Source organism: Cibotium barometz, chromosome 39 (assembly GCF_041138505.1).
Source record: "Cibotium barometz isolate CiBa-2024 chromosome 39, ASM4113850v1, whole genome shotgun sequence".
NCBI lineage: Eukaryota > Viridiplantae > Streptophyta > Polypodiopsida > Cyatheales > Cibotiaceae > Cibotium > Cibotium barometz.
This window is the reverse complement of record NC_141084.1, coordinates 13,633,775-13,660,236: the sequence shown is the minus strand read 5'-3', so window position 1 is coordinate 13,660,236 and position 26,462 is coordinate 13,633,775. Positions and strand designations below refer to the sequence as shown.

General features: G+C 38.5%; 1 protein-coding gene across 1 annotated transcript; it reads left to right on the top strand.

The window, feature by feature from the left end:
* The first annotated feature begins 10,815 nt into the window (after window positions 1-10,815).
* LOC147615750 (linoleate 9S-lipoxygenase-like) lies at window positions 10,816-26,228 on the top strand. Its single transcript, XM_086778333.1, has 9 exons — window positions 10,816-11,029; window positions 11,218-11,495; window positions 11,639-11,879; window positions 23,295-23,594; window positions 23,704-23,789; window positions 23,975-24,082; window positions 24,186-24,487; window positions 24,880-25,143; window positions 25,395-26,228. The coding sequence occupies exons 1-9, from the start codon at window positions 10,903-10,905 to the stop codon at window positions 26,152-26,154; spliced, it is 2,466 nt and encodes an 821-aa protein (XP_086634459.1). The 5' UTR covers window positions 10,816-10,902; the 3' UTR covers window positions 26,155-26,228.
* Window positions 26,229-26,462: the final 234 nt, after the last annotated feature.

Here is a 26,462-nt window from a genome sequence, read left to right as displayed (position 1 = left end):
AAAAATTCCATTATGCATCTTTCTATGCATAGAAATCAAATTTAATAAGAATAACACTTTCATAATAAAAAAATTTCCATTATGCATCTTTCTATGCATAGAAATTAATTTTAATCAGAATAACACTTTTGTAATTAAAAATTTCTTTTATGCCTCTTTCTATGCATAGAAATCAAATTTAATAAGAATAACACTTTCATAATTAAAAAACAATCCATTATGCATCTTTCTATGCATAGAAATCAAATTTAATAAGAATAACACTTTTGTAATAAAAAAATTCCTTTGTGCATCTTTCTATACATAAAAATCAAATTTAATAATTAATATCAGTGATATCCATGCATATTCATAGGTGAATATGTACATGGAGTAATTAGAATATTTCTTTTAGATGCAAAAATGGTGGGAATTACTCTTTTGGAATAACATAAAAACAAACTTTCTTTTCCACAAAACTCTGGAAAGTTTTACCATAACCTCCTTTGTATGGGTGACCATTTCTCATTTTTATCATTCTTTATTTAACTTAAATTAACCCAAATTAGATTTATAGAACTCTAATCTACACAATTTTCTAAATTCAAGAGAGTAAACAATAAGAAGAGTTTAATCCCTTAGTTAATCTTTCTAAGATTGAGAAAGGTTAGAATGTAAAGAGGAGAAGGGGGTGGCCTTTTTATCAAAGGCATAGCATTTGAATTTAATTCAACATTTGCAAAACATAAAAATTAAGAAAACCATAGATTTTTCATTAAACAAGTAAGAAAATTAGCTTACATGGAGCTTGTAAGCTCTCCTTTGGCTTGAGGGATTGAGGGTTCTACTCTTGTTTGAAGCAAGAGTGGCCACCAATTCATTTTGGAGAGGATTAGGCCAAAAACAATTGAATTATTAAAAAATTTAATGTAGATGGCTCAGGGCAGGAGTAGAGTAACAGTGCATAAACACTATTAAGCTTTTACAAAAAGGGAGGCTTCCATTTATAGAAAAAAGTGAGCCACTAACCAAGCAAACTCATTCTAAAATTTTACAGATCAATTTGGTCAATTTTTGACCATTTTTGGGTTAGTTGAGCTTACTTTTTGGATCTAGTTTTGAAACAGGAGAGAGGAGAGATGAAAATATCTCATTTTATTGATTAAGAATTGGGGGTAATGATGATAAAAAGGCACCTACTTCATGAGGGGAGATCCCCACACTCAAGTGTCAAAATTTAATTTTTTAATTGTTTTCTTTGGTCCTTAGTCCACTCTTCATCTTATGTGAGCATTTACTCATTTTTGGGAGGGTTTTTCTTTTATTCTTCAATTTATCTCCGACCTACATTATTTGGATTAATCTTATTGGTCCATAGGAACCTTCATTGGACCATAATCCAAAAATTTCTAAAAATCTGGACCCTTCGACTAAGGTCCTTTATACCAATTTTAATTAATTTCAATTGCACATTGAGAATTTCTTTTTGAATTTCTGTTTCAAGGGAAACCATTTTAGACACTAGGAGGATTTTTATATCCAAAAATATCTCAATTTTGAATTACCTCCCTCTAGATATTTTCTCTCTCGAGGCCAAAACAGGGTAAAACATGATCTTTCTTTTATTTCACAGAGGGGAATAATTATAAGATCAGAAGGGGAGGTTCTTATACCTGCACACCTCAAAAGCTGGAGAGAGGAATCTTACATCCTACCCCACTTAAAAAATACGAGATGTCCTCATCTTGCAAATTAGAGGACAACTCTTTCGCTTAAGATCCAACTGATTATGGGGTTCCTTATAGCCTCGTGAACCCAACAGAATCCTAAGATAAAGATTCCTTATATAGAACTTATCATCAGATAAAAATTCATTCAAATCATATCATTCATATCCTTAACACAATAATGGTCCATTAGACTGAAATTTCCATCTGAACATTCCTCCATGGGAATTTCAATTATTCAAGTTTTTAATTTGTCAACCCTTATCTTGAGCCACTGGGTCAAGTGTTAACAGTAGCAATCTGTCAGCACAATCCACTAATCTCATAGTGATTTTTTGAAGTCAATATCGTCATTCCAGTTACAAACATCATCACAGAGGGACTCGTCCTATTTATCCTCATTGTGGTTTTGCTTCGCTTATCTCGCTTTTCAACCAAAATTTAGAAATCATCATTTTTCAATCAAAATCCAATTCAACTGAGCAGTTCTCAAACCAGAATTTTAAAATCATATCAATCACATTCGAATTCATCATCTGGATAACATTTTTGCTTTTAATTTCAAGGTCTTAGATTTACTCATATATACTGCCAGTAAAGAGCTACAGTTATACCCTTGGTATATATGGGTAGTCACGGTCCTTGGAAATTTAAGGTAAATATCATCATGTCTAGGCCTCAAGCAAGTCAAGGATTCCATACAATTGCAATACTTCCATTTGAAGACCCAATTACCTATTTATGAATCTTCATTCTGAATATCAATTTGTATGAATTTCATCACACAATTACAACCTTTTACTGCTACTTCATAAATTTTTGACATTTCTGGTTTCTCGGTTGATCCACTTCAGCCAATTCGCTTTGATACCAGCTGAAAGATCCATGTCCCCTCCGCGCAACGAATCCTGGGGTGCTAGCAACGGAAGTAGCACTTCTTGCGCGAGGCAAGGTCCGTCACTCGCGGGGCCTCGCCCATATATATTCGGACAAGAGACTAATCCCTCAGTTCTTCCAAAACCGAACCTGCAAAAACTTCCCTCACCCGAAAAGCACGAGCGATTCCTCCAGGATAATTGTACTCTAATGTAGTCAGGAGTCTTAACTAACTGAACTAATCTGATCGAACCCGTAATAATAAGTTCCCATAGTCAGATCAAGGAAAAGACTTGCACTTGGATCATAGAGACCAACGCTTTTTTTCTCATTGAGAGGCAGAGCCGTTGATTCTTTTCCATAGAACAATTTTTATTCGGGATTTACTTCATCTATCGTACCATAACAGAATTGAGTCTCATATTAAGAATCCATCAGTCCAGCCAGTCCCGTGAGTTAGCCAACCACCCAACCACTGTAGTGATGGGATCCATTTAAGAAGTTGGCTAGGTTTTGTCCTGGGTACCAAGGAAAAGAGTTCCCATAACCCCTAGCCAGATATTCATGCAAACAAAAAACTAGTCACACCACTTAGACACCCAATATGAAATTGCCTTTCTCATAGATTCAGCTATGAGAAAGGTAATTTAGGTTTGATAATTCAGTTACTATTTTACTGAATTTCTTTCTTTGAATATTCACTTAACTGATTCCTAAAAAAAGTTACGAATTCTAATGAGAGATAGATTAATCATTTATCTGAATATTTCGATCTCTATAGATTTTCTGAATTCTCTTTTTACAGTCCGTGTGAATATAAAACGATAGAAATTTCTCTCTTAGAGTATTTAATTATTCATTTATCAAATACTCATAGAATTTAAACATTGAATCTAATTTTGATATAAAAATTCTTTATGCGTCTATTTATGCATAAAAATCAACTTCAATGGGAATAACACTATTAAAAAAAATCCTTTTCTGCATTTATTTATGCAAAAAATTAAATTTAATAGGAATAAGACTTTTAAAATAAAAAGATTTTCTTTATGCATCTATTTATGCATTAGTTTTTTTTATAAGAATAACGCTTTTATATTTAAAAAATTTCGTTATGCATATTTCTATAAATAAAAATCAAATTTAATAAGAATAACACTTTTGTAATAAACAAAATTCCTTTTTGCATCTTTCTATGCATAGAAATCAAATTTAATAAGAACAACACTTTTGTGATAAAAAAAATTCCTTTATGCATCTTTCTATGCATAGAAATCAAATTTAATAAGAATAACACTTTTGTAATAAAAAAATTTCCTTTAAGCATCTTTCTATGCATAGAAATCAAATTTAATAAGAATAAATTTTTTGTAATTAAAAAAAATTACATTATGCATCTTTCTATGCATAGAAATCAAATTTAATAAGCATAACACTTTTATAATTAAAAAAATTCCATTATGCATCTTTCTATGCATAGAAATAAAATTTAATAAGAATAACACTTTCATAATAAAAAAAATTTCTTTATGCATCTTTCTATGCATAGAAATCAAATTTAATAAGAATAACACTTTTATAATTAAAAAAAATCCATTATGCATCTTTCTATGCATAGAAATCAAATTTAATAAGAATAACACTTTTGTAATAGAAAGAATTCCTTTATGCATCTTTCTATGCATAAAAATCAAATTTAATAATTAATATCAGTGATATCCATGCATATTCATAGGTGAATATATACATGGAGTAATTAGAATATTTCTTTTAGATGCAAAAATGGTGGGAATAACTCTTTTGGACTGACATAAAAACAAACTTTCTTTTCCACAAAATTCTGGAAAATTTTACCATAACCTCCTTTGTATGGGTGACCATTTCTCATTTTTATCATTCTTTATTTAACTTAAATAAACCCAAATTAGATTTATAGAACTCTAATCTACATAATTTTTTAAATTCAAGAGAGTAAACAATAAGAAGAGTTTAATTAATCCCTTAGTTAATCTTTCTAGGATTGAGAAAGGTTGGAATGTAAAGAGGAGAAGGGGGTGGCCTTTTTATCAAAGGCATAGCATTTGAATTTAATTCAACATTTGCAAAACATAAAAATTAAGAAAATCATAGATTTTTCATTAAACAAGTAAGAAAATTAGCTTACATGGAGCTTGTAAGCTCTTATACCTACACACCTCAAAAGCTGGAGGGAGGAATCTTACATCCTACCCCACTTTAAAAATGCGAGATGTCCTTATCTTGCAAATTAGAGGACAACTCTTTCCAAGAACCAACTGATTCTGGGGTTCCTTATAGTCTGGTGAACCCAACAGAATCCTGGGATAAAGATCCCTTATATAGAACACACACACACACATATATATATCCATATATACATTGGGTTAAACCATTCATTTATTTATAAACTTAAAATCTACATCATTTTGAATAACCCCTGCACAAACGTGACCACACTTAGTTAAGTACATTTTTTCTAATAAAAATATATATACTCACACAATCTCTTATATAGTTTTACTTATTTACATACCTATGTGTACACAGAATTTTCTCCACCCTCCCTTCAAAGTTGCGAGAAGGGCTCCCTCTTTGTGATTCCGTCCACAAGTACTCTCTTTTAGTAAAATCTCTCTCTCTCTCTCTCTCTCTCTCTCTCTCTCTCTCTCTCTCTCTCTCTCTCTCGTCTTAAAGAGGATGCATATCCTTGTTTTCAGTAGCAATGGTTGATTTTGAGAACACACACAAATTTTTGTACCTTGCATTGCATCCTTCTTGTAGAAAACATGCTCAATGTAATATGACTCACGCTACAAGCGTCTTAGTTGGATAAAATAAAATAGATAATGGAATTGATGAATCATAGGGGCTCTATAGGTTTATATAATTAAAAGAGCATGCATGATAGATTGCAAGGGTATGACATCACAAGAGTAGCATTATTGTTTCTTCTTGCTATTACTTTTGTATAATCTTGTAATTCATTTAGTAAACACCATTTCTTCTTTTACTCTCCTTTCTTTTATACATTCATGGTTTATCATTATATTTGCCTTTATAATTTGATCTTTTCATTCAGATCTAAACCTTTTTATTTTCTTCTTCTTCTTCTTCTTCTTCTTCTCTCTCTCTCTCTCTCTCTCTCTCTCTCTCTCTCTCTCTCTCTCTCTCTTAGATGGATGAAAGGGACGTGTCCATTTGCCTCTAACATTTTTGACCCTTCTTTGTAGTGTTAGGACCTTCACTTTTTTTGGGAAATATATTTTATATTATATAATGGCCATTACATCATGACCATCCTTTCATCTCTCAAAAGTTACCCATATATTATATTATATAAGGACTATTACATCATGCCCATCCTTTCATCTCTCAAAAAGACCCTCACTTTTTCTTGATATATATATTAAGGAAATGATATAAGAGAAATAGCTTCAAAATACATACTAAGGTGTCTATAAAGAAATACGCAAGATAAGGTTGATTGCCTAGCAAAAGGACAAGATTGTTCTTTTATGCAAAAAGAGCATATCTATATGTATATATGTGTGTGTGTGTGTGTGTGTGCGCACGTGCATATATATGTATGTATATAGGTATGCGTGCGCGCACACGTGTGTTGTGTGTGTGTATATACATATACATGTATATATCTATATACTCAGCACACATGCACACACACACACACACACCCATTATTTTGATTTTATTTATTGTCTTTTGTTACACACATTCATTGTATATACATATACATATACCCACATATATATTGAGTTAACCGATTACACATTGACTTATAAGCTTAAAATCTACATAATTTTGAATAACCCCTACACACACACAACCACAGTTATTTAAGTTTATCTTTTCTAATAATAATATATATACTCACACAATCTCTTATACAGTTTTACTCATTTACATATCTCTCTGAAAGTTGTGAGAAAGGTTACCTCTCTGTGATTTGTTCCACAAATACTCGTTTTTAGTAAACTCTCTCTCTCTCTCTCTCTCTCTCTCTCTCTCTCTCTCTCTCGTCTTAAAGAGGATGCATATCCTTGTTTTGAGTATCAATGGTTTGAAAGATCTTGAGAACACACACAAATTAATGTAGCTTGCATTGCATCCTTCTTGGAGAAAGCATGCTCACAATTGTGTGTAATTTCACTCGCACTACAAGCTTCTTAGTTGGATAAAATAAAATATATGGTGAAATTGATGAATCATAGGGGCTCTCTAGGTTTATATAGAGAAAAATGCATGCATGATATATTGCAAGTGTATGACATCATAAGATTAGCAGTATTGTTTCTTCGTGCTATTACTTTTGTATAATCTTAATTTAGTAAACATCGTTTCCTATCTTACTCTCTTTGCTCTCATACATACACTATTTATTATCATATTTACCTTTATGATTTGATCTTTTCATTTATGTCTAACTCTTTTACCTTTTCTTCTTCTCCTCCTTCTTCTCCTTCTCTCTCTCTCTCTCTCTCTCTCTCTCTCTCTCAGATGGATTAAAGGGATCCATCCGTTTGTTTATGCCATTTCTACCCCTTTTTCGTAGTGTCAGGACCTTCACTTTTTTGGGGACAAATATATTCTATTACATAAGGGCTATTACATCATGACCATCCTTCCATGTCTCAAAAGTTACCCATATATTATATTATATAAGGGCTATTACATCATGACCATCCTTTCATCTCTCAAAAGGACCTTCACTTTTTCTTGAGATATATATTAAGGAAATGATATAAGAGAAATAGCTTGAAAAGACATACTAAGGTGTCTACACAGAAATATGCAACATAAGGTTGATTGCCTAGTGTTCTTTTTTGCAAAAAGAGCATATGTCTAGGACCTTCACACTTTCTTGGCAAACAATTGAAGGGGAAGAAATATAAGAGGAATAGGTTCAGTATATATGTGATACACAGGTTTAGGTGACATAAAGTTGATGGCCTTAACAAAATACACTTAAGCTAGAAATAGCTTTAATATATATATATATATATATATAATTCTTAGAGAGGTATTTACAACACAATAATATAAGCATGGTTAATATACTTGTGTTTGATCTCGCTGTAGCAAATATTTGGCATCTGGAAGTCAATTTAAGCTCTTCTTTTGGATATAATCATGTGATGAATGAGATATAGCTTTTGGGTGGTGCAATCTAGTGCTGTGAGACTAGGCAGTAAAATCAAAGCTTTCTAAATTCTTAGGTTCATTTTAACAGAGATTATAGTGTTATAGATATCTCAAAGAAAGGTTGGTGCAGATGATGTATTCTTTTGTTCATAACTTTTTTAGAAGTGTAAAATTTTGTAAAAACTACTAGGAAACGGTAACAGTTTGATGTGGTTAGAATCATTGAGGTAAGGAATTTATTTTCATTGTATGGCTTTCGTACTCCAAATTTAGGGGAACTTTTTATTTTGTTAATGTTCTCACATTTTATAAAAAGGTCATCTTTCTGAATTGTCTCGAAAAAACCTCTACTCGTGTAAAGTTGTTTTTCAATTTTCCTTAAAACCTCATCTCCTTTTTAAGGAAAATGCCAAATGTTTCTCCTTAATGTAACACTAGTATTGCACCCACGCATTGCTGCAGCCGACCAAGGTTCCATAAAAGAACTATACCCTCTCTACAACCATCTCTCTCTCTCTCTCTCTTTCACACACACACACACACACACACATGTACATGATCCTCTCCCTCTCTCTATCACATACACACACTCTCAAATGTTGAAACTCTCTCTCTCTCACACATGCACACACATATACACACCCGCTCTCTCTCTCTCTCTCTCTCTCTCTCTCTCACACACACACACACATGCACACATTCCCTCTCTCTTCTTACACCCTCCCACACATAGAAGCGCTCTCTCTCTCTCTCTCTCTCTCTCTCTCTCTCGCTCTCGCTCTCGCTCTCGCTCTCTCACTCTCACTCACACTCTCTCGCTCTCGCTCTCTCTCTCACTCTCACTCACACATGTGTGCATTCACATATACACCCTCTCTCTCTCTCTCTCTCTCTCTCTCTCACGCACACACACATGTAAATATATAGTATATAGAGTATTATGTTTTAGATACATATACCTATACATAGACACATATACTTATACATATATACATGTATTTAAAAATATAAATACAAACATCGACATAATTTAATTAATTTTGATTAAATTTTAATGTACGGAGATGGGTGATAAGTTGTGGTCACTTTTAAATATATAGATAGATATATCATACATACATCAACACACACACACACATATATATGTATATACATATACATACATACATACATATGTATGTATAAATGTAAATAAAAACACACACACATGTATACACACATATAAATATATGTTTTCTTTTTAAATTATATTTCTGTTTATATTTTATTCAAAGCTACTTTTTATTCTCTATCTCTCGCTCTCTTTCTCTCTCTTTTCACCCTCTCCCTTGTTACATCTCTCTCTCTCTCTCTCTCTCTCTCTCTCCAGGTCTGCCCCATCTCACTCTCTCTCAAGCACATTCTACACATAGATGCAAATGTATGCACATGCATGCATATACTCTCTCTCTCTCTCTCTCTCTCTCACACACACACACACACACATGTACACATCACATATACACTAATGCAAACGCACAGTCTCTCCTCCCACACAAACTATCTCCTACGTAGAAATTCTCTGCCTCTCTCTCTCACACACACACACACACACACACACACATGTACACACCGCAAATACACTAATGTAAACACACACTCTCTCCTCCCACACAAACTATCTCCTACATAGAAATTCTCTACCTCTCTCTCTCTCTCTCTCTCTCTCTCTCTCTCTCTTCACGCACACTCTCTCACATAGAAACTCTCTCTCTCTCTCTCTCTCTCTCTCTCTCTCACACACACACACGCACGCGTGCGCGCTTAAATAGATTTACACACATATATATAATTTTAATTAATTAAAATTTAGATTAAATTTTAATGGTAGGGATGGGTGGTGAGGTGTCCTGACTCTCAAATAAATGCATCTTACATGTAATCTCTCTCTCTCTCTCTCTCTCACACACACACACACACACACACAGGCACATGCACACCCTCTTTCTCTCTCTCTCTCTCTCACACACACAGAGGCACATACACACCCTTTTTCTCTCACATACACATGCATACACTCTCAACTGTCGAAACTCTCTCTCTCTCTCTCTCTCTTACACACACACACACACATGTACACACATGCACATGTACTAATGCAAACACACACTCTTCCCTCCCCCCCCACACACTCTCACACACATAGACTTCCATGTCTCTGTCTCTCTCTGTGTTTCTCTCTCTCTCTCTCTCCCCTCCACACACACACACACTCTCTCTCTTCTCACACACACTCTCCCACATATAAAAACTCTCTCTCTCTCTCTAACATACATTCATGCACACACACAAACACACTTCTTTCTCATGCACGCGTGCACTCTCTCTCTCTCTCTCTCTCACACACACACACCCACACCCACGTGAATATATATTATCTATAATATTGTGTTTTATTATATTTAGAGATGTATAGCTGTATATACAAGTGGATTTATAAAATAAATAAACACATATAAACATATATTTTTAATTAATATTAAATTTTAATATGTGGGGATGCATGATGAGGTGTGTTAAGAAGAGGTATTAGATGATATGTCAAAGAGGCACTTCATACATCACAAACACAGCTGTTCCGAGTGGGATTGAGTGTCACAACCACAGCTGTTCCGAGTAGGATTGAGTGTGACGAGAGTTTTGAACATTTTTGGATATTTTGGATGTAAAAAATTGCAAAAATATTTGTTAGATATCATAAAAATACATGTAAATGGTGAAATACTTACAAGTATCATCCCTTTCCCGTCAAATTTGATGGGCAAAGATACCTATCTCAAAGGGCATCCCTTGTTCCGAAGCTACTTTCAATGTGTTGTCAGTAAGGTCCTTACATAGCACATGTGGTCCAACAATGTGGTCCTTACATAGCAGATGTGGTCTCCTTACAATAGCACATGTGGTCCAACAATGTGGTCCTTACATAGCAGATGTGGTCTCCTTACAATAGCACATGGGGTCCAACAATGTATCACGTGACATGATGTAACTCGTGAGCGACGACGACTTAGTCCAACAAACATCATGAATAAATAAATAATACATACACACCATTCGGATTCTTTAAAAGGAGGCCTCCTATAATCAGCCCCTAGCAGTCAACATGAAGAAGATCAAGTCCATTGTGAGGATCCTCAGCGAGGGCTACTTCGATCTCGGCTCCGATGTTCTCAGTGAGCTGCGTGGAAACAGAGTGAAATTGCGTCTTGTGAGCCTAGAGATCGACACAGGCTAGTCACTCATACACACACATACTGCAGATTCTCTCTGTCTCTCTCCCACACACACACACAGTACTTACTCTCTCTCTCTCTCTCTCTCTCTCACACACACACACGCGCGCACACACACACACACACACACTCACTCACTCATCTTGCTCGAAGTGTGTCTGATGGCTGCATTTTGTTAACTACAGTGACTAAAGAAACCAAAATCAGCCCTGAATCCTACTTAAGACTATGGGGCGGAGTAAGTGAAGGCTCCGACTCTCTCATCACCATCTCCTTCTCTGTGGACAAGGACTTCGGGACACCTGGTGCCATACTCTTAGAAAGCTACTATTCCAATGAATTTTACCTCAAGTCCATCACCCTGGACCTGCCTGACAGCACCCAGATCTACTTCCCTTGTCACACTTGGATCAACCACTCCAATCTCTACTTCGGCCGACCTCGCGTCTTCTTTTCAAACCAGGTATGTTAGTGGCTGCTGGTATGGTTTGTAGAGGAGCTTGTAGATGTTCTGAAAAGCGTGAAAGAGTGAAAAGTTAATTACCGTATAACTACTACCATCATGGGCAGCCTTATGTTAACAATATATACTACCATCATGTGCAGCCATATATTCCAAATGAGACACCTCCGGCATTACTCAAGCTTCGTCACGATGACCTTGTGTCCATCAGAGGCGACGGCACAGGCGAGAGGATGTATGGGGAGCGCATCTGTGACTATGACACGTACAACGATATAAGTAATCCTGATAAAGATGAGAAGCTTACAAGACCTGTGTTGGGGGGCTCATGCGAGTATCCGTATCCTCGTAGATGTAGAACGGGCCGGAACCATACCAAAAAGGGTAAGGAGCTGTAGATCTGATTTCTAATGTTTGTGCGAAGGCATTCCCTTTTGTTGTTTTGGTGGTTTTACATGTAGCGCACCTAGCAAGCAGCGGTTGAAGGCTCGTCCTCGCCCTGAAACTGTGACCCCTTACCAACTCGAGTACATTGCCGAAACAGAACACACGAGACAACAGCAGATAACAATGGTTTTTTTTATGGAGGAGGAGAGAGAGGATTTTTAAGGTAAATTTAGGTGAATTTTTAAACAACGACAAAAAGTGATTTGTAGAGGTCAGTAGTTTAGATTTTACTTGGCTGTACTACAACTTTTGGATATTTTCTAAATTTATATATATATAATTATCATGGATCCCAAAAAAATTACAACCGTAGTAGTAGGACTTTACTCTAGAGCTTTTAATAAAACTTATTATGGATCCCAAAAAAATTACAACCGTAGTAGTAGGACTTTACTCTAGAGCTTTTAATAAAACTTATTTTATGTAAGTATAGCTTAGGTTTATTTTATTAGCTTAGGTTTATTTTATTACACTTTTCAATTCTAGCAATTGAGTCTTCACTCAGTGATTTCAAGATTATGTTAGTTTCTACATGGTATCAGTGTGTCTCCCTTGTCTATTGATCTAGACCTCAGTCATGGCTTTACCACTCAAGGTATTGGCGACCTGATTCTACCTCCAGTCGCTCCTCCACATGTGGTGGCAAATTCCATTGCTTCACGCATTTACCACGTTGACGAGTTAATTGGCTCAAATTATCTTGTCTGGCATGTTCACATGGAGCTCCTCCTACACTGCCCAGAGCTTTGGTCATTAATTGACGACTCTATACCAGCCCCACCTGCAAACAGCTCTAGTGGATCTTGACACCTGGAAGAAACGGGACATTACTGCTGGTATGGAGATCATGCTCCATCTTGGTGACCGCCAAGTGCAGCTAGTACGCACTCTTACTACCTCCAAAGGTGTATGGGATTTCCTGCATAGCACCCTTACGAACACACTGATTTGTGTCTTAGGTAACCTTAGGCTGCATTTTGTTAACTACAGTGACTAAAGAAACCAAAATCAGCCCTGAATCCTACTTAAGACTATGAGGCGGAGTAAGTGAAGGCTCCGACTCTCTCATCACCATCTCCTTCTCTGTGGACAAGGACTTCGGGACACCTGGTGCCATACTCTTAGAAAGCTACTATTCCAATGAATTTTACCTCAAGTCCGTCACCCTGGACCTGCCTGACAGCACCCAGATCTACTTCCCTTGTCACACTTGGATCAACCACTCCAATCTCTACTTCGGCCGACCTCGCGTCTTCTTTTCCAACCAGGTATGTTAGTGGCTGCTGGTATGGTTTGTAGAGGAGCTTGTAGATGTTCTGAAAAGCGTGGTCAGTTACCGTATAACTACTACCATCATGGGCAGCCTTATGTTAACAATATACCACCATCATGTGCAGCCATATATTCCAAATGAGACACCTCCAGCATTGTTGAAGCTTCGTCAAGATGACCTTGTGTCCATCAGAGGCGACGGCACAGGCGAGAGGATGTAGGGAGAGCGCATCTGTGACTATGACATGTACAACGATATAAGTAATCTTGATGAAGATGAGAAGCTTACAAGGCCTTTGTTAGGGGGTTCATCCCAGTATCCATATCCTCGTAGATGTAGAACGGGCCGGAAGCACACCAAAACGGGTAAGGAGTAGATCTGATTTCTAATGTTTGTGCGAAGGCATTCCCTTTTGTTGTTTTGGTGATTTTACATCTAGCACACCTAGCAAGCAGTGGTTGAAGGCTCGTCCTCGCCCTGAAACTGTGACCCCTTACCAACTCGACTACATTGCCGGAACAGAGCACACGAGACAACAGCAGATAACAATGGTTTTTTTAAGGTAAATTTAGGTAAATTTTTAAACAACGATAAAAGTGATTTGTAGAGGTATATAATTATTATTGATCCCAAAACCTTATTTTACTTAAGTATTAGCTTAGGTTTATTTTATCATACTTTTCAGTTCTAGCAACTGTTTTTAACATTGTGTCTTCACTCAGTGATTTCAAGATTATGTTAGCTTCTACATGGTGTCATCTGTTTTTTTGAGAACTAGGTAGTTTTGTTTTTTTTCCTTTGGTTAGCCTAGTTTTGTTTTTTTTCCTTTGGTTAGCCTCCCCTCTGTGTGTGTCTTCCTTGTCCATTGATCTAGACCTCAGTCATGGTTTCATAGCAGCCATCCAAAATTCTTTTTTAAGTCCATCTAGGGCAATTGTGACATCAATGGGATCATCAGGAGAACTAGTGTAAGAGGAGTTATCATCAAGAGAGGGGATGAAGAGGATGTAGAGGCTTCATGAGAGAAGGCATAGAAATCTGCCAATGGTTGAGTGCGTTTAGGAGGTGAGGGTGAAGAGGAATCATAGTGTATCCAGGTAAGAGGTGGGCTAGGTGATTGTTGTGGTTGCATAGTAAGGGATCGTCGAGGAGTTTTGGAGCGAGTGGTGCCACAAGGAAGAGGATAAGGAGGTGGTGCTTTGAAACGAGGACGACAAGGAGATCGCCTTGAAATTTGTGGTGTAGATTGACCTAATGGAGAAGAGAGTTGAAGTGGTGGTAGTTGCGGACATTGGTTTGTGCCGTCGACGTAAGTCCATAAATTGTGTCGTCGTAACACCATCTCCATACAAGGTAATTGGACTAGTTGAGACGCTCGATTTGAGCGCGATGACTCGAGGTTGTAGCGGGAACTTGCGCCATCACTGTTCGGATCAGCAAGGGAACAAGACTTGTCGTCGCAGCAACAAGCTCGTCGGGTTTTGTTGGTGAGAATGAGGACTTACTTCAATTAAGGTTATGAAGTAATGGGTCAGAGGGTGAATTGTGCAGCAAGGGAGCGTGAAGTGAATTTGTGCGCTGTAATTGTGCCTTCTTACAATAGGGTTGCGTCTATCTCCTTCTCACAATAGAGTTGCGTCTATCTCGGATACCATGTGTGAGAGAAGACGTGTGTTGTGTGTGTGTATCATTGTGTGTGTGTGCATTGCATAAAGAGAGACAGAGAGAGAGAGAGACGATGCAGAGACGTATTCGATTCAGATGTGTCATTTCGACATTAGATTATGGTTGTGTTGTTTTATTCACTTGCGTTCATATCCTCATCATCGGCAATACCTTTGCACCTGCAAATGTGACCAATATCAGATGAATCAAATGTTTCACTACACGAAGTTATATGGGAGGAGAATTCAATATTACCAACAACACATCATCTTTCTCTAGCAGTCCAAGCTTTTGCTCCAATTCAACGCCAAGCATTAGGTCCAAACCCACAGTCACCACGATTTGCCTCTCCCTCAACCCTTGAATTGTAGCTTTCTCGCTAGCACGTCCGCCTACAATCAAGGCATTACAACGTCGAACCATTCTTCTTGGGTGCTCCAACTCTAGATGGTCAGCTTTCAGGCATTACAGTATCGAACCATTCTTCTTGGATGCTCCAACTCCAGATGGCCAGCTTTCACGTCTAATAGGAAAATTAACTCCATGTCACCTATAACTACCTGACCTCCCACTTCATGGGCATATCCGGCCACTACACAAAACTCTAAATATTCCTACTTTACTCTCGTCCACTCTCTCCTTACATGAGCTGCCATCCTTATGTGCTCTAGCCATACATGTGGAGCAACAAGCACTCACACCATCTCATCCAAACCTATGTCCAAACCCATCCTCCTCCACTCTCTCCTCGGTCGGATTCAGCTCCTTCACAACTAGAGGTTGGTCCCGTTTCCTCAAGCGTCAAATTTTTCAAATGATCTCCTTCCTCAACTAAACTCTTTAAGGAGATATCGTCTCTTGGAGGATATCTATGTACAATGAAATATTCTTGCTATTGGGCGTCCTCTTGATTCTGAAGTTCTCGACCTTCCTGATGAAGATGACACTCTGAGTGGAAGACATTCTCTTTGGACGAGATGCAACCCTTTGGTGTCAAGCCATGGACATTGAGGATGATGATGCATGTCTCTTTTTCAAATGATAATGTGTTGAATTTGCTTAAGGGATCTTAGCCTTGTTAATGGTCAGTGTCTTGTTCTTGTATAAATAATTTATGAGCATGATAGATGTGGTACATAAAGCATATAAGCTTAGAAATTTCATTGTCTCACAAATAATTTTGTTATATATTTATACTCGATTTTGGATTAATAAAATTTAAAGAGAATGTGGGAGAGAGAGAGAGCTTTAAACCTTAGCAAGCAAATACACACACAAGAGACAGCAAGATACAAGAGAGATGGATAGTTGAATTTTTTTCTATCTTCTTCTTCTCTACTCAAGCAACATAACATAAATATAAGAGTACACACTATATGGGTTAGTAGTCAACTATTATAACATACAAGGGTCGGTCTATAATGTGAATCTGACTAAATGAGCTGGCGTTATAACTATGTTAGTCTCTAGTAATCCAAAATGGATGTCATAGAGCCTGTCATCTCACTGGTCACATATCACCTATGTCAGTGGTGTAGATGCGGAAGCTTTCACCCAGGCGCGTCATCAATGTCCGCCTTAGCACTAGTTGAGCTTGATATCTCAACACTCCTCCTCAAGCTCAACTTCACACACTACACTCTAAAGTAAGCTCTTAAACTTGTGGAGCTTCTTATGTCCAATGTCTTCGTGAAGATGTCAGTCACCTGATCCTCTATGGTGACATATATCATATCTATATCTCTTGCTAAAGCCTTCTTCTTCACAAAGTGGTAATGCATCTCAATGTGATTCGTTTTAGCATGATATATTGGGTTATTGATCAACTATATGCTGCTCATGTTGTCATAATATATGACAATTGCTCTATCCACGGGCTCTCCTATGTCACCAAGTAGCTTTTGAAACTAAGCTGCCATAGCAGCACTCTTGTACTCTTGTCTCGGTACTCGATAAGGCAACTGTTTGTTGTTTCTTACTACTCCAGCTCATAGTAACACTTCCAAATGAGAACATAAAACCACTTGTAGATCTCATGTCTGTAATACTACCAGTTCAATCAGTATCTGTGTATCCATGCAACTGTATGTTTGTACCAAAGCTCGTAGAAAAGTCCATAATCAACTATGGACTTTATGCACTTGAGGATTCGTCTAGTCGCATCCAAGTATGAATTTCTAGAGGCTTCCATAAACTGACTCACAAGTCTAACAGTATAGCTCAAGTCTGGCCTTGTAATGGTCATGTAGATTAAACCACCCACTGTGCGCTTGTATGTAGTGGGGTCTTCCAAAAGCTCACTTGTATTTGTGGAAAGCTTTGTGTTTTGTTTCAATGGCACTGAAATAGGCTTATAGCTTGTCATACCATACTTGGACAACATGTCCAAGAAGCTATACTGCTTCTGCAATAGCAAAATGCCATGAGGTGATTTCACCACCTCTATGTCCAAGAAATATCGTAGCGCATTCAAATCCTTCATCTCAAACTTCTGTTTCAAAAGCATCTTGACATCATGTATGTTTGCATCACTATCAATAGTGATAATCAAGTCATCCACATAGATGACTAATAGCATAATCCCTCTATCTATCTGCGCATAGCCCTTGGCAACCAATCCTGCCTTGTACCTGCTCATTGAACCATCAGCATTGTGCTTGACTTTATATACTCACATCTAATTGCCTTCTTTTCCTTAGGCAAAGGCATTAACTTCCATGTTGCATTTGCATCCAATGCTTTCATGTCCTCATCCATGGCATCTTTTCATTTCTTATTTTCAATTGTCTGCTCAAAGCAAGTGTGCTCAACCTCCTGTATTGCTTTTATCATGTAAGCATAATGATGGGTTGTATATTCATCATATGTATTTCAATCTGTCAACAGAGTATCTAACTCTCGTAGACATTCATATACTTGGATCATTGCCAGGTGTCTTCAAAATAGCTCTGGTTCTCCTTATACCAAGAGTAATCACAGACAGAATGCTAAGCTCCTTATCAAGGCTTTGCTCAGAGCCACTAGAGTCACCATCCATATATGAGTGGTCTGCTGATAGATCAGGCACAAAAGGTTGATCTACCTTTTCTTTTTCTTTCTGTGATACATGTGTACCTGCATCATTCTTCAACCTGCCTGACTATGAGCTAACATTGGATTCACTGCTCGAGGACTCCTTAGGTCCACTCAGCACCTGTGATTGCTTCTCTACATGTGATGTAACATCAGCACTTCTTACATCTGCATCTTTTGTTGCCTTCACTAGTGGTGTATAGCAGCTACTCATCTCATCGAAGATAACATCTATGCTTACTCGCATCTCACGAGTGGCAGGGTTATAGCATCTATAACCTATTTGTTCCATAGCATAACCAATGAAGATGTATTTGTCTGCGTTTGGATCTAACTTTGTTCTCAATTTATGAGGAACATGTACATATATATTCAAACACTTTCAAATGAGATACATCCGGTCTTATGCTTGTAAACTTCTGTTCAGGAGTCATACCATGAATAGCTGCAATGAGTGTCCTGTTCATAATGTACACATCAGTTGCTACTACTTCTGTCCAAAAGTAATGTAATATATTCTTTTCACCATCAAGGCACTGTCACTTCTGTAATGTGTTTGTTTTTCCTTCTTGCAACACTATTCTGTTGCGGAGTGTACCTGTACGTAAACTGTCCTATGAATCCTTGCTTTCTCACAAAATCGTTGAACTCATTGGAGAAATATTCTCCCCTATCATTTGATCTTAGGCATTTTATTTGCATGTCTTTTTTTTTCTCGACCAAGGCTTTAAATCTCTGAAAGTGAGGACACACCTCACTTTTCTTCTTCATGAAATAAACCCACACTTTCTTAGTGTGGTTATCAATGAATGTAACATAGTACTTGTAACCTACAATTGTTGCAGTCTTGGTCGGTCTCCATACATCTGAATGTAAACATTCAATAGCCTTGCACTTGCATGCTTTTCATGTGGGAAAGCATGTTCGGCTTGCTTACCAAGCTGGCATGTTTCACATACCCTATGTATACCGTCCATCTTAAACTTTGACAAACTTGCAACAATATTTTGGGCCTGTATAGACTTCGGTCGCTGTACATTCACATGACCAATGCGCTTATGTCATATGTCAATATCTACAATGACACCTGTTTCATGCGCAAACATGGCTGCCTTTATCTCAGGCATGTTCACATTTAAAGTAAATATCTTGTCATTTTTGTTATCCTTTGCAATCAAACAACACTTATTTTTGAAGTCTTCCACAAAACATCCTTGAGGATTTAACGTCACTTGTAGAACCTACTCAACCATTTGTCCAACTAGGTTCTTTGTAATATTCGGAACATGAAGTATATCAGCCAAGTACTTCATTTTGTCATCTTTCATAGATCATTAATGGCACTTTATCAACATGCGTAAATTATGGGATGCGTAGTATCATCATCTGTTTCTACATAACCTAGTTTTTTTATTTTTTGTATATCTCTAAACCACTCAACACATGTGACTGATCATGTGTTTAGAGATGCTAGAATCCACATATCATATATCTTGAAATCCCGATACATCTCTTGTTATGGAATTGAGTCTATGATGCATCACAAACAACTGCTCACTTCTGTTGCCAACCACTTCGGTCTCTTTGGCTTTCCCTACCTCTAGATTGGTCTCTTCCACTTGTATTTGATTGTTGCTATGAATCATTGGACTGTTGTTGTCCAGCATTCTGATTTCCTTGTCGGCCACCACCTTGGTCTCAACCACGACCTCTACCTGTGCTTCTACTTGAATTAGAGTAGAAAGCCTGTTTCGATGTGTTCTTGCTTTGTGAAGAAGAATTTTCACTTAAAGCCTTTTCTTCTATGATCAGCATAGATATCAAGTCTCGAAAGTTGGGAATATTCTCCCTAACTGCAATGGAGGTCTTGAATGGCTTGTAAGCTTTGCCAAGTCCATTAAGACATATACTCACCAAATCATCATCTTCCACTGATACATTGATAGATCCAAGGGATTCAACAATGCCCTTGATCTTTAAGGAATATTCATTGATGGACATGCTTTCTTTTTCACAGTAAGCAACTCTTGCTTTAACTACAACTTCCTTGCCTTTGTGTTAGTCTGGAACATCTAAACTAGATTCTACCATGCAATTGCTAGAGTATTTGCATCTTATATGTGTCCTATCATAGTGTCTGTGACATTAATTGAAAGCCAGCACATGATTTTTCTTGTACCTTGATTCCAATCCTTGAATGCCTTTATATCTGTAGGAGTGGCATTCTTCTCAGATAACTTTGGAGGCTTCTTATTGTCTCCTTTTACATAATCTCAAAATCTTTTATCCATTAGAAAATTGGTCATTCTGAACTTCCAGGCATGGAAGTTATTTTTATCGAGCTTCTCACGAACAATTTGATTAATTCTGTCAGACATGTTTTCTTGCAGCAATCAAATAACCTGCAAACAGACAACTTCTATATGCAATCTGTAATACGATAGTATCTCTTGTAACTACTATAGCAGTGGTACTTTAGCACAGCGTGTGTTGTCACCAAATGTGATTAGAGTACATGTTCATACACTGAGAATAAACAATACATGTGTGAACCTTGTTTACACTTCCAAAATGCATTGTTGTACTGCAATAACCAGATTTCGAGCAGAAATAGTTCTTTACCATGACTTCTAAAAAATTGCCAAAAATACCCTGCAGTGATGGCACATGGTCCGTAACATGCTTGAAACGCGAATTTGGCCGAAAAACCTTAATTCAATAGGATAGTATACCTGCCCTGTAGCTCTGCTCCCACGAAGACAGTTTCTCAATCGAAGATGTGTAGCTCCCAGAGCTACTGAGGGGGTGTTGTACCTAAACCAAGAAGGGGAAAGAGATGATGGTGCTTTTACCCGTGTAGTACCACTTCCTTCCATGCTTGTTCTTGTCTCTTGCTTGTCTCCTTAGCTCTCACATGAACCAGGCTCTGGTGGGGAGAGGGATATCTTCAAATCCTAGCAAAGCAAACACACACACACACACACACAAGAGAGATGGATAGTTGAATTTTCTTCTAATCTTCTTCTTCTCTACTCTTCCAACATAACATAAAGATAAGAGTACACAATATATGGGTTAGTAATCATTTACTGCAACATAAAGATAAGAGTACACAATATATAGGTTAGTACTCAACTACTACGACATACAAGGGTCGGTCCATAATGTGAACCCGACTAAATGAGCTGGTGTTATAACCATGGCAGTCTCTAGTAATCCAAAATGGCTGTCACACAGCCTGTCATCCCACTGACCGCATATCACCCATAATCTTACCAACCATGCCAGTGGTGTAGATGCGGAAGCTTTCACCCAGGCGGGTCATCAATATCCGCCGTAGTACTAGTTGAGCTCGATATCTTAATAAAATTGACCACTCAAATCAAGGAAAATATGATTTGATGCTTTAAAGAGGTTTACAACACTTGAATGTGAGATGTGAACCATTAATGGCCCTAAAAAGCTCAGATGATTAGCACTAATCAAGATATTAATGAAAGCAATTTTTTGCATTTGTGCAAAAAATACCTTGATTAGTACCGTCGGAGAGGAAAATCAAGGGGCTTTCTCAATATGACCCTCAATGGTCCAAGATCATAAAGATTAGTGTCGATTAATTATTGATTAGAAGAGATAATTTACTGTTTGTAGTGCAGAAGAAGGGGCAACTGGGAGCTTTCAATTAAAGCACCTAATGATGGGGATTTTGCAAAGTAAGCACAAACCAAGTAATAGAAATTCCAATTGATGAGTTTTAGACTCATATATACATGATTAATAACACTTAATCATAAATACATGATTAATAACACTTAATCAAGATTAGTCTTATCTTTACCAAAAGTGCTTCTCTTTGAGTGTCCAGGCTGGAAGCAGCTTTTGTAGATGCTCATTTGTGAAGCTGATGCTGTAGACGGATTTGCCATCATTGAAAACCCTTGGGGTAGCATGGAATTAGACCGACAGTATGTGAGTAGCTCGTCATTGCGTTTTTGCCCAAAATTGTAGCGTTTTTTTAATCAACTACTCTTGGCATTAATCAACGCAAATTCGATTAATTGAGGTTGCTGCCGAGTGCGCCCTAGAGATGGGAAGAGGCTCCAATTGATGGATTGAGCAATGGTTGTGTGTATCGAGAGCAAACAAGGCTCCAATGACAGAGGGTAGAGAAGGAGATGACCTAACTAAGAATAAATGGTGAAAGATTGATAAAATGGACAATTACTCGGTAATCATGATTAGGGTATGTGATGTTGAGCAAGGATTAAGCATGAATCACTAAGAAGCATGGCTCTGATACCATGTTGGCGATCACAAGTTCAACCATGGAGCTATGGAGGATGAAATCTCTCCATGGTTGAGGAGGAAGAAGAAGAGAGAAAAGAGAGGGCAAGTCGGGCACAACACAAGGTGATTGGTTTATGAATGAGAATGAGATATGAATTAACCACCAATTACAATACCTTTTTATAGGCATAAAACTCTTATCTTTTGACTCTAACTAAGAGGTTGTTCACACCAAGTTGACTATAAACCTAATGACGGGATGCCCGTATTCCCAGTGTCACCTGATATTTTGGTGTATTTCTAACAAATCAGCCTCCTCTTTATCAAATTGCAGCTGCACCCAGCAAGTTATGTTGTCTTCATAAAGCCCTTTATTGTCTTAAAGGAGTCACCTTGCCAATGGTACATGAAATTTCATTCTTTCATACTAGTCGACAAAGGCTACAATCGTCTTCAATCTGAGGCAAATATCTACATTTGCCAGACCAAATCAAACTTTGTCATCTTGGGCATCTATGTGGATGACCTCTTGCTGATGAGCGACAATATTTTCACGATTACAATAGCCAAAGCAGAGATAGCAACATTGTTTCCCATCACAGATGGATGTCCTCCTTCTTGTTGTCTTGGCATACAGGTCTCTCGTAATGCCTCCATGCAGGGAACTTACTCTTTATTACAATCTTCTTTTCTAGAAGACATTCTCAAAAGGTATAGCATGCAGACATGCAAAGGCATCCATGTCCCCATGTCTTCAAGTGTCAGGCTCACAGCCGACATGGGTCCATCCTCTCCAGATGCATGCGTGTTGTGCTCGCCCTGACGTCTGTTTTGCTGCTGGTTTCCTCTCCCACTTCATGCAGAATCCCGGTGTACCTCACTATTCTCAATACGAGAGCTTGATTATATATTTGTATATAAACTCTCAATACGAGAGCAAGTAATCAAGCGTTCTTGTTTTTAAGATTCAGTCTTCACTCGGTGCTTTCAGGATTATGCTAGTTTTTACAAATGGTTTAGTTTTTACAAATGGTTGGTTTCTGTTGAATCTGCAGACCCTGCCTTGGAGCAACCGGAGACAAGCTTCGACAGTACTTACGTTCCCCGAGATGATAGGTTTAGCGCTTTGAAGAAAGAGCTCTTCCTGGCCGCCGGATTGCGGAGCCTCGGTCACAACGTTATTTCAACTCTAGAGAGCCTTGTACTCGACGATCGGCCTTTTGAGGCTCTGGAGCAAATTCAAGACTTGTATGTGGGAGAGCTGAAAGCTTTTTATGTCAGTGTGTCGACCCCGATCATAAGGAAACCTACTGATGGAACTCCCACGGAATTCCCACCACCCGGTGTTGTACAAGGTAATTAGAAACATAAATCACCTCACCTTACGTTTCGTCTTCATTCTTCCGAAATCAGGACTCCACAGTGTCATGTCAGGAGATTCTAATGATGTGCTTCGATTGGCAGCAAACAAGGAAGCCTGGACATTGGATCAGGAGTTTGGACGGCAACGTCTTGCAGGAATCAATCCTCTTGTCATCCAGCGTCTCAAGGTAGATTGTCACTTGTACTTGAAGCAAGTGTAGCTGCATGGGATGAGAGAGAAGTCCTCTGTGTGGAGCGTTGATGACATGTGGTATGAGAGCTCCCATAAGCACTGAGGCTCATACCCTTGATAAAAAAAAGGTAATGACAAAATATGCTGTTAATTTACACTGTGCATGGATGTTTTGTCTAGGTTTTTCCTCCCATGAGCACCTTAGACCCAGAAATTTATGGGCAACCAATGTCCTCTATAACTGCTCATGATCTCGAGCCCTTACTTGAGGGATTCTCTGTGCAAGAGGTAACAACTTCAATGCTCAATAGTGCTAAAAGAGAAAAGGGGGGTAGTGGTCAGTAGTAATAAAAGAAATTACTGATCGACAGTGGGTTGATGATCTTTGCAGGCGATGAAACAGAGGCTGCTCTATATATTGGACTATCATGATTCAATGATGCCGTTCATCAATAGAATTAATGAGTTGGATAGCAAAGCCTATGCCTCTCGAACGATCTTATACCTGACAAGGACTGGTGTGCTCCTACCCATTGTCATTGAGCTCACTCTACCCCCCAAGGAAAAGGGTGAGAAAGCTATCAGCAGAGTGTTTACTGCTAACACTGTTGCCTATCCTGACTGGATGTGGCGCCTGGCCAAAACTCATGTGGCAATCATTGACACTGGATATCACCAACTTATTAGCCATTGGTAAGAAAATCAGGTTATATGCTATATGCATTGGAAAAGTTGATGTTTACATTTGGGCCAAGACAAATGACACTTTCCTGCCTCAAGTTTGGACTTACGTTACAATTTTTTAAAATGAGAGTGGGTATTGAAAGTAGATGTCTTGGGTAGATTTCTAACCCAAGTCTTCACTTAAAGAAGCTTGCCTTGGGTAGATTTCCAACCCAAGAAGCTTGCTTGCTTGGGCAACTTAGGATAAACATTGGTGTGTTATTTTTGAAGTTTGCGAACGTCCCCAAAATTTGACCAGCACTGTTTGGACCAGCACAGTAAATCTAGGTTAGCTTCCATGAATTAAAAAGAAAAAGAAGAAGAAAGCATATGCCAGGCTTGACTAAAACCATGAATTGCAGGTTAAGAACGCATGCTTGTGTGGAGCCCATCATAATTGCTGCACGGAGACATTTGAGCACAATGCATCCTCTCCATACACTGTTATCGCCCCACTTCAAAGATACCATGCACATCAACGCTTTGGCGAGGACGTCCTTGATCAATGCTGGGGGAAAAATAGAGGGCCATTACACTCCTGGGAAGTACTGCATGGAGATATCATCAGCAGTCTACAAATCTTGGAGATTCGACGAGGAGGCTCTACCCAAAGACCTACTCAAAAGGTAGATCTACTGTTTATTATAGTAAGGCTTGCTCGGTATAGCAATGATCCGCTATTTTGGAAGGGTATACCGATGATCCGGTATTGTTTACATGCCATGCTTATAACACTCAGAGACACAAAAGGGTAGATCAGCACATTCTGGCCACATCAATTATATAGGCTACAGCATGTTTATAACTAAAGCCTATAGTCCATTTCATTCATTCCAGATGATTACAAAAAATGGTTGATATTGTCGTTGGCCTGCAGGGGCATGGCTGTAGAGGATCCAAGTGAAAAGAATGGGGTTCGGTTGACTATCGAGGATTATCCATACGCAGCTGATGGGCTTGATCTGTGGGCCGCAATCCGGCAGTGGGTACAGGATTATGTGGTGCTCTACTACAAGGATGACAAGGCGTTGCAGGAGGATGTGGAGGTGCAGAGCTGGTGGACAGAGGTACAGAACGTAGGGCACGGGGACCATTCCGGGGCAGAGTGGTGGGCGCACATGAAGAAGGTGGAGGATCTGGTGGAGGTGGTGGCGACGTTGATTTGGGTGGCCTCTGCTCATCATGCGGCTGTGAACTTCGGGCAGTATGCCTATGGCGGTTACATGCCCAACAGTCCCTGCATGGCCAGGCGCCTCATTCCAGAGGAAGGGACGCCTGAGTATGTGGAGATGCTGGCCAACCCGCAGAAATTCTTTCTGGAGATGGTGCCAACACAAGGCGCGACCACCCTCGCCATGGCCGTGCTAGAGATTCTGGCTCAGCACATGAGCGAGGAGGTGTATCTGGGCGAGCGCACAGACTCGCAATGGACATCAGACGCCCGTGCATTAGCGGCGTTGGAAACTTTTCGCCGCAATCTGGCTGACGTGGAGGCCACCATCGAAGCCCGCAATGCGGCTGCCTCCACCCTCCACCACCGGTCCGGGCCAGCGTGCCTCCCCTACACATTGCTGGCCCCAGCCTCCGCTGGCGCGGGCCTCACCTTTCGCGGCGTTCCGAATAGCATCTCTATTTAATGCTTGCCCCGCTACAGCTTTTATTTCATATGCTTTTTTTAAAATAAAGTAGATAAACAAGCTATTGATAATAATATGGTTTGCAAATTTTGTTTGGGTATATTAATTAATTAGTTCGAGGGAGGAAAGTGATGGGGGACCTTGGGAAATATATATATGTTTATATTAGTATGCTATCCATCCACATGTACAACAATCATCCTTTCACATACCAAAGGAACAGTAAAAAAGGGAGAACATAGTACCCGCATACTCTTCTCATGTTGCATCTATATTCCCCCCCATCCCACAGCACTAATAGAGCTCTC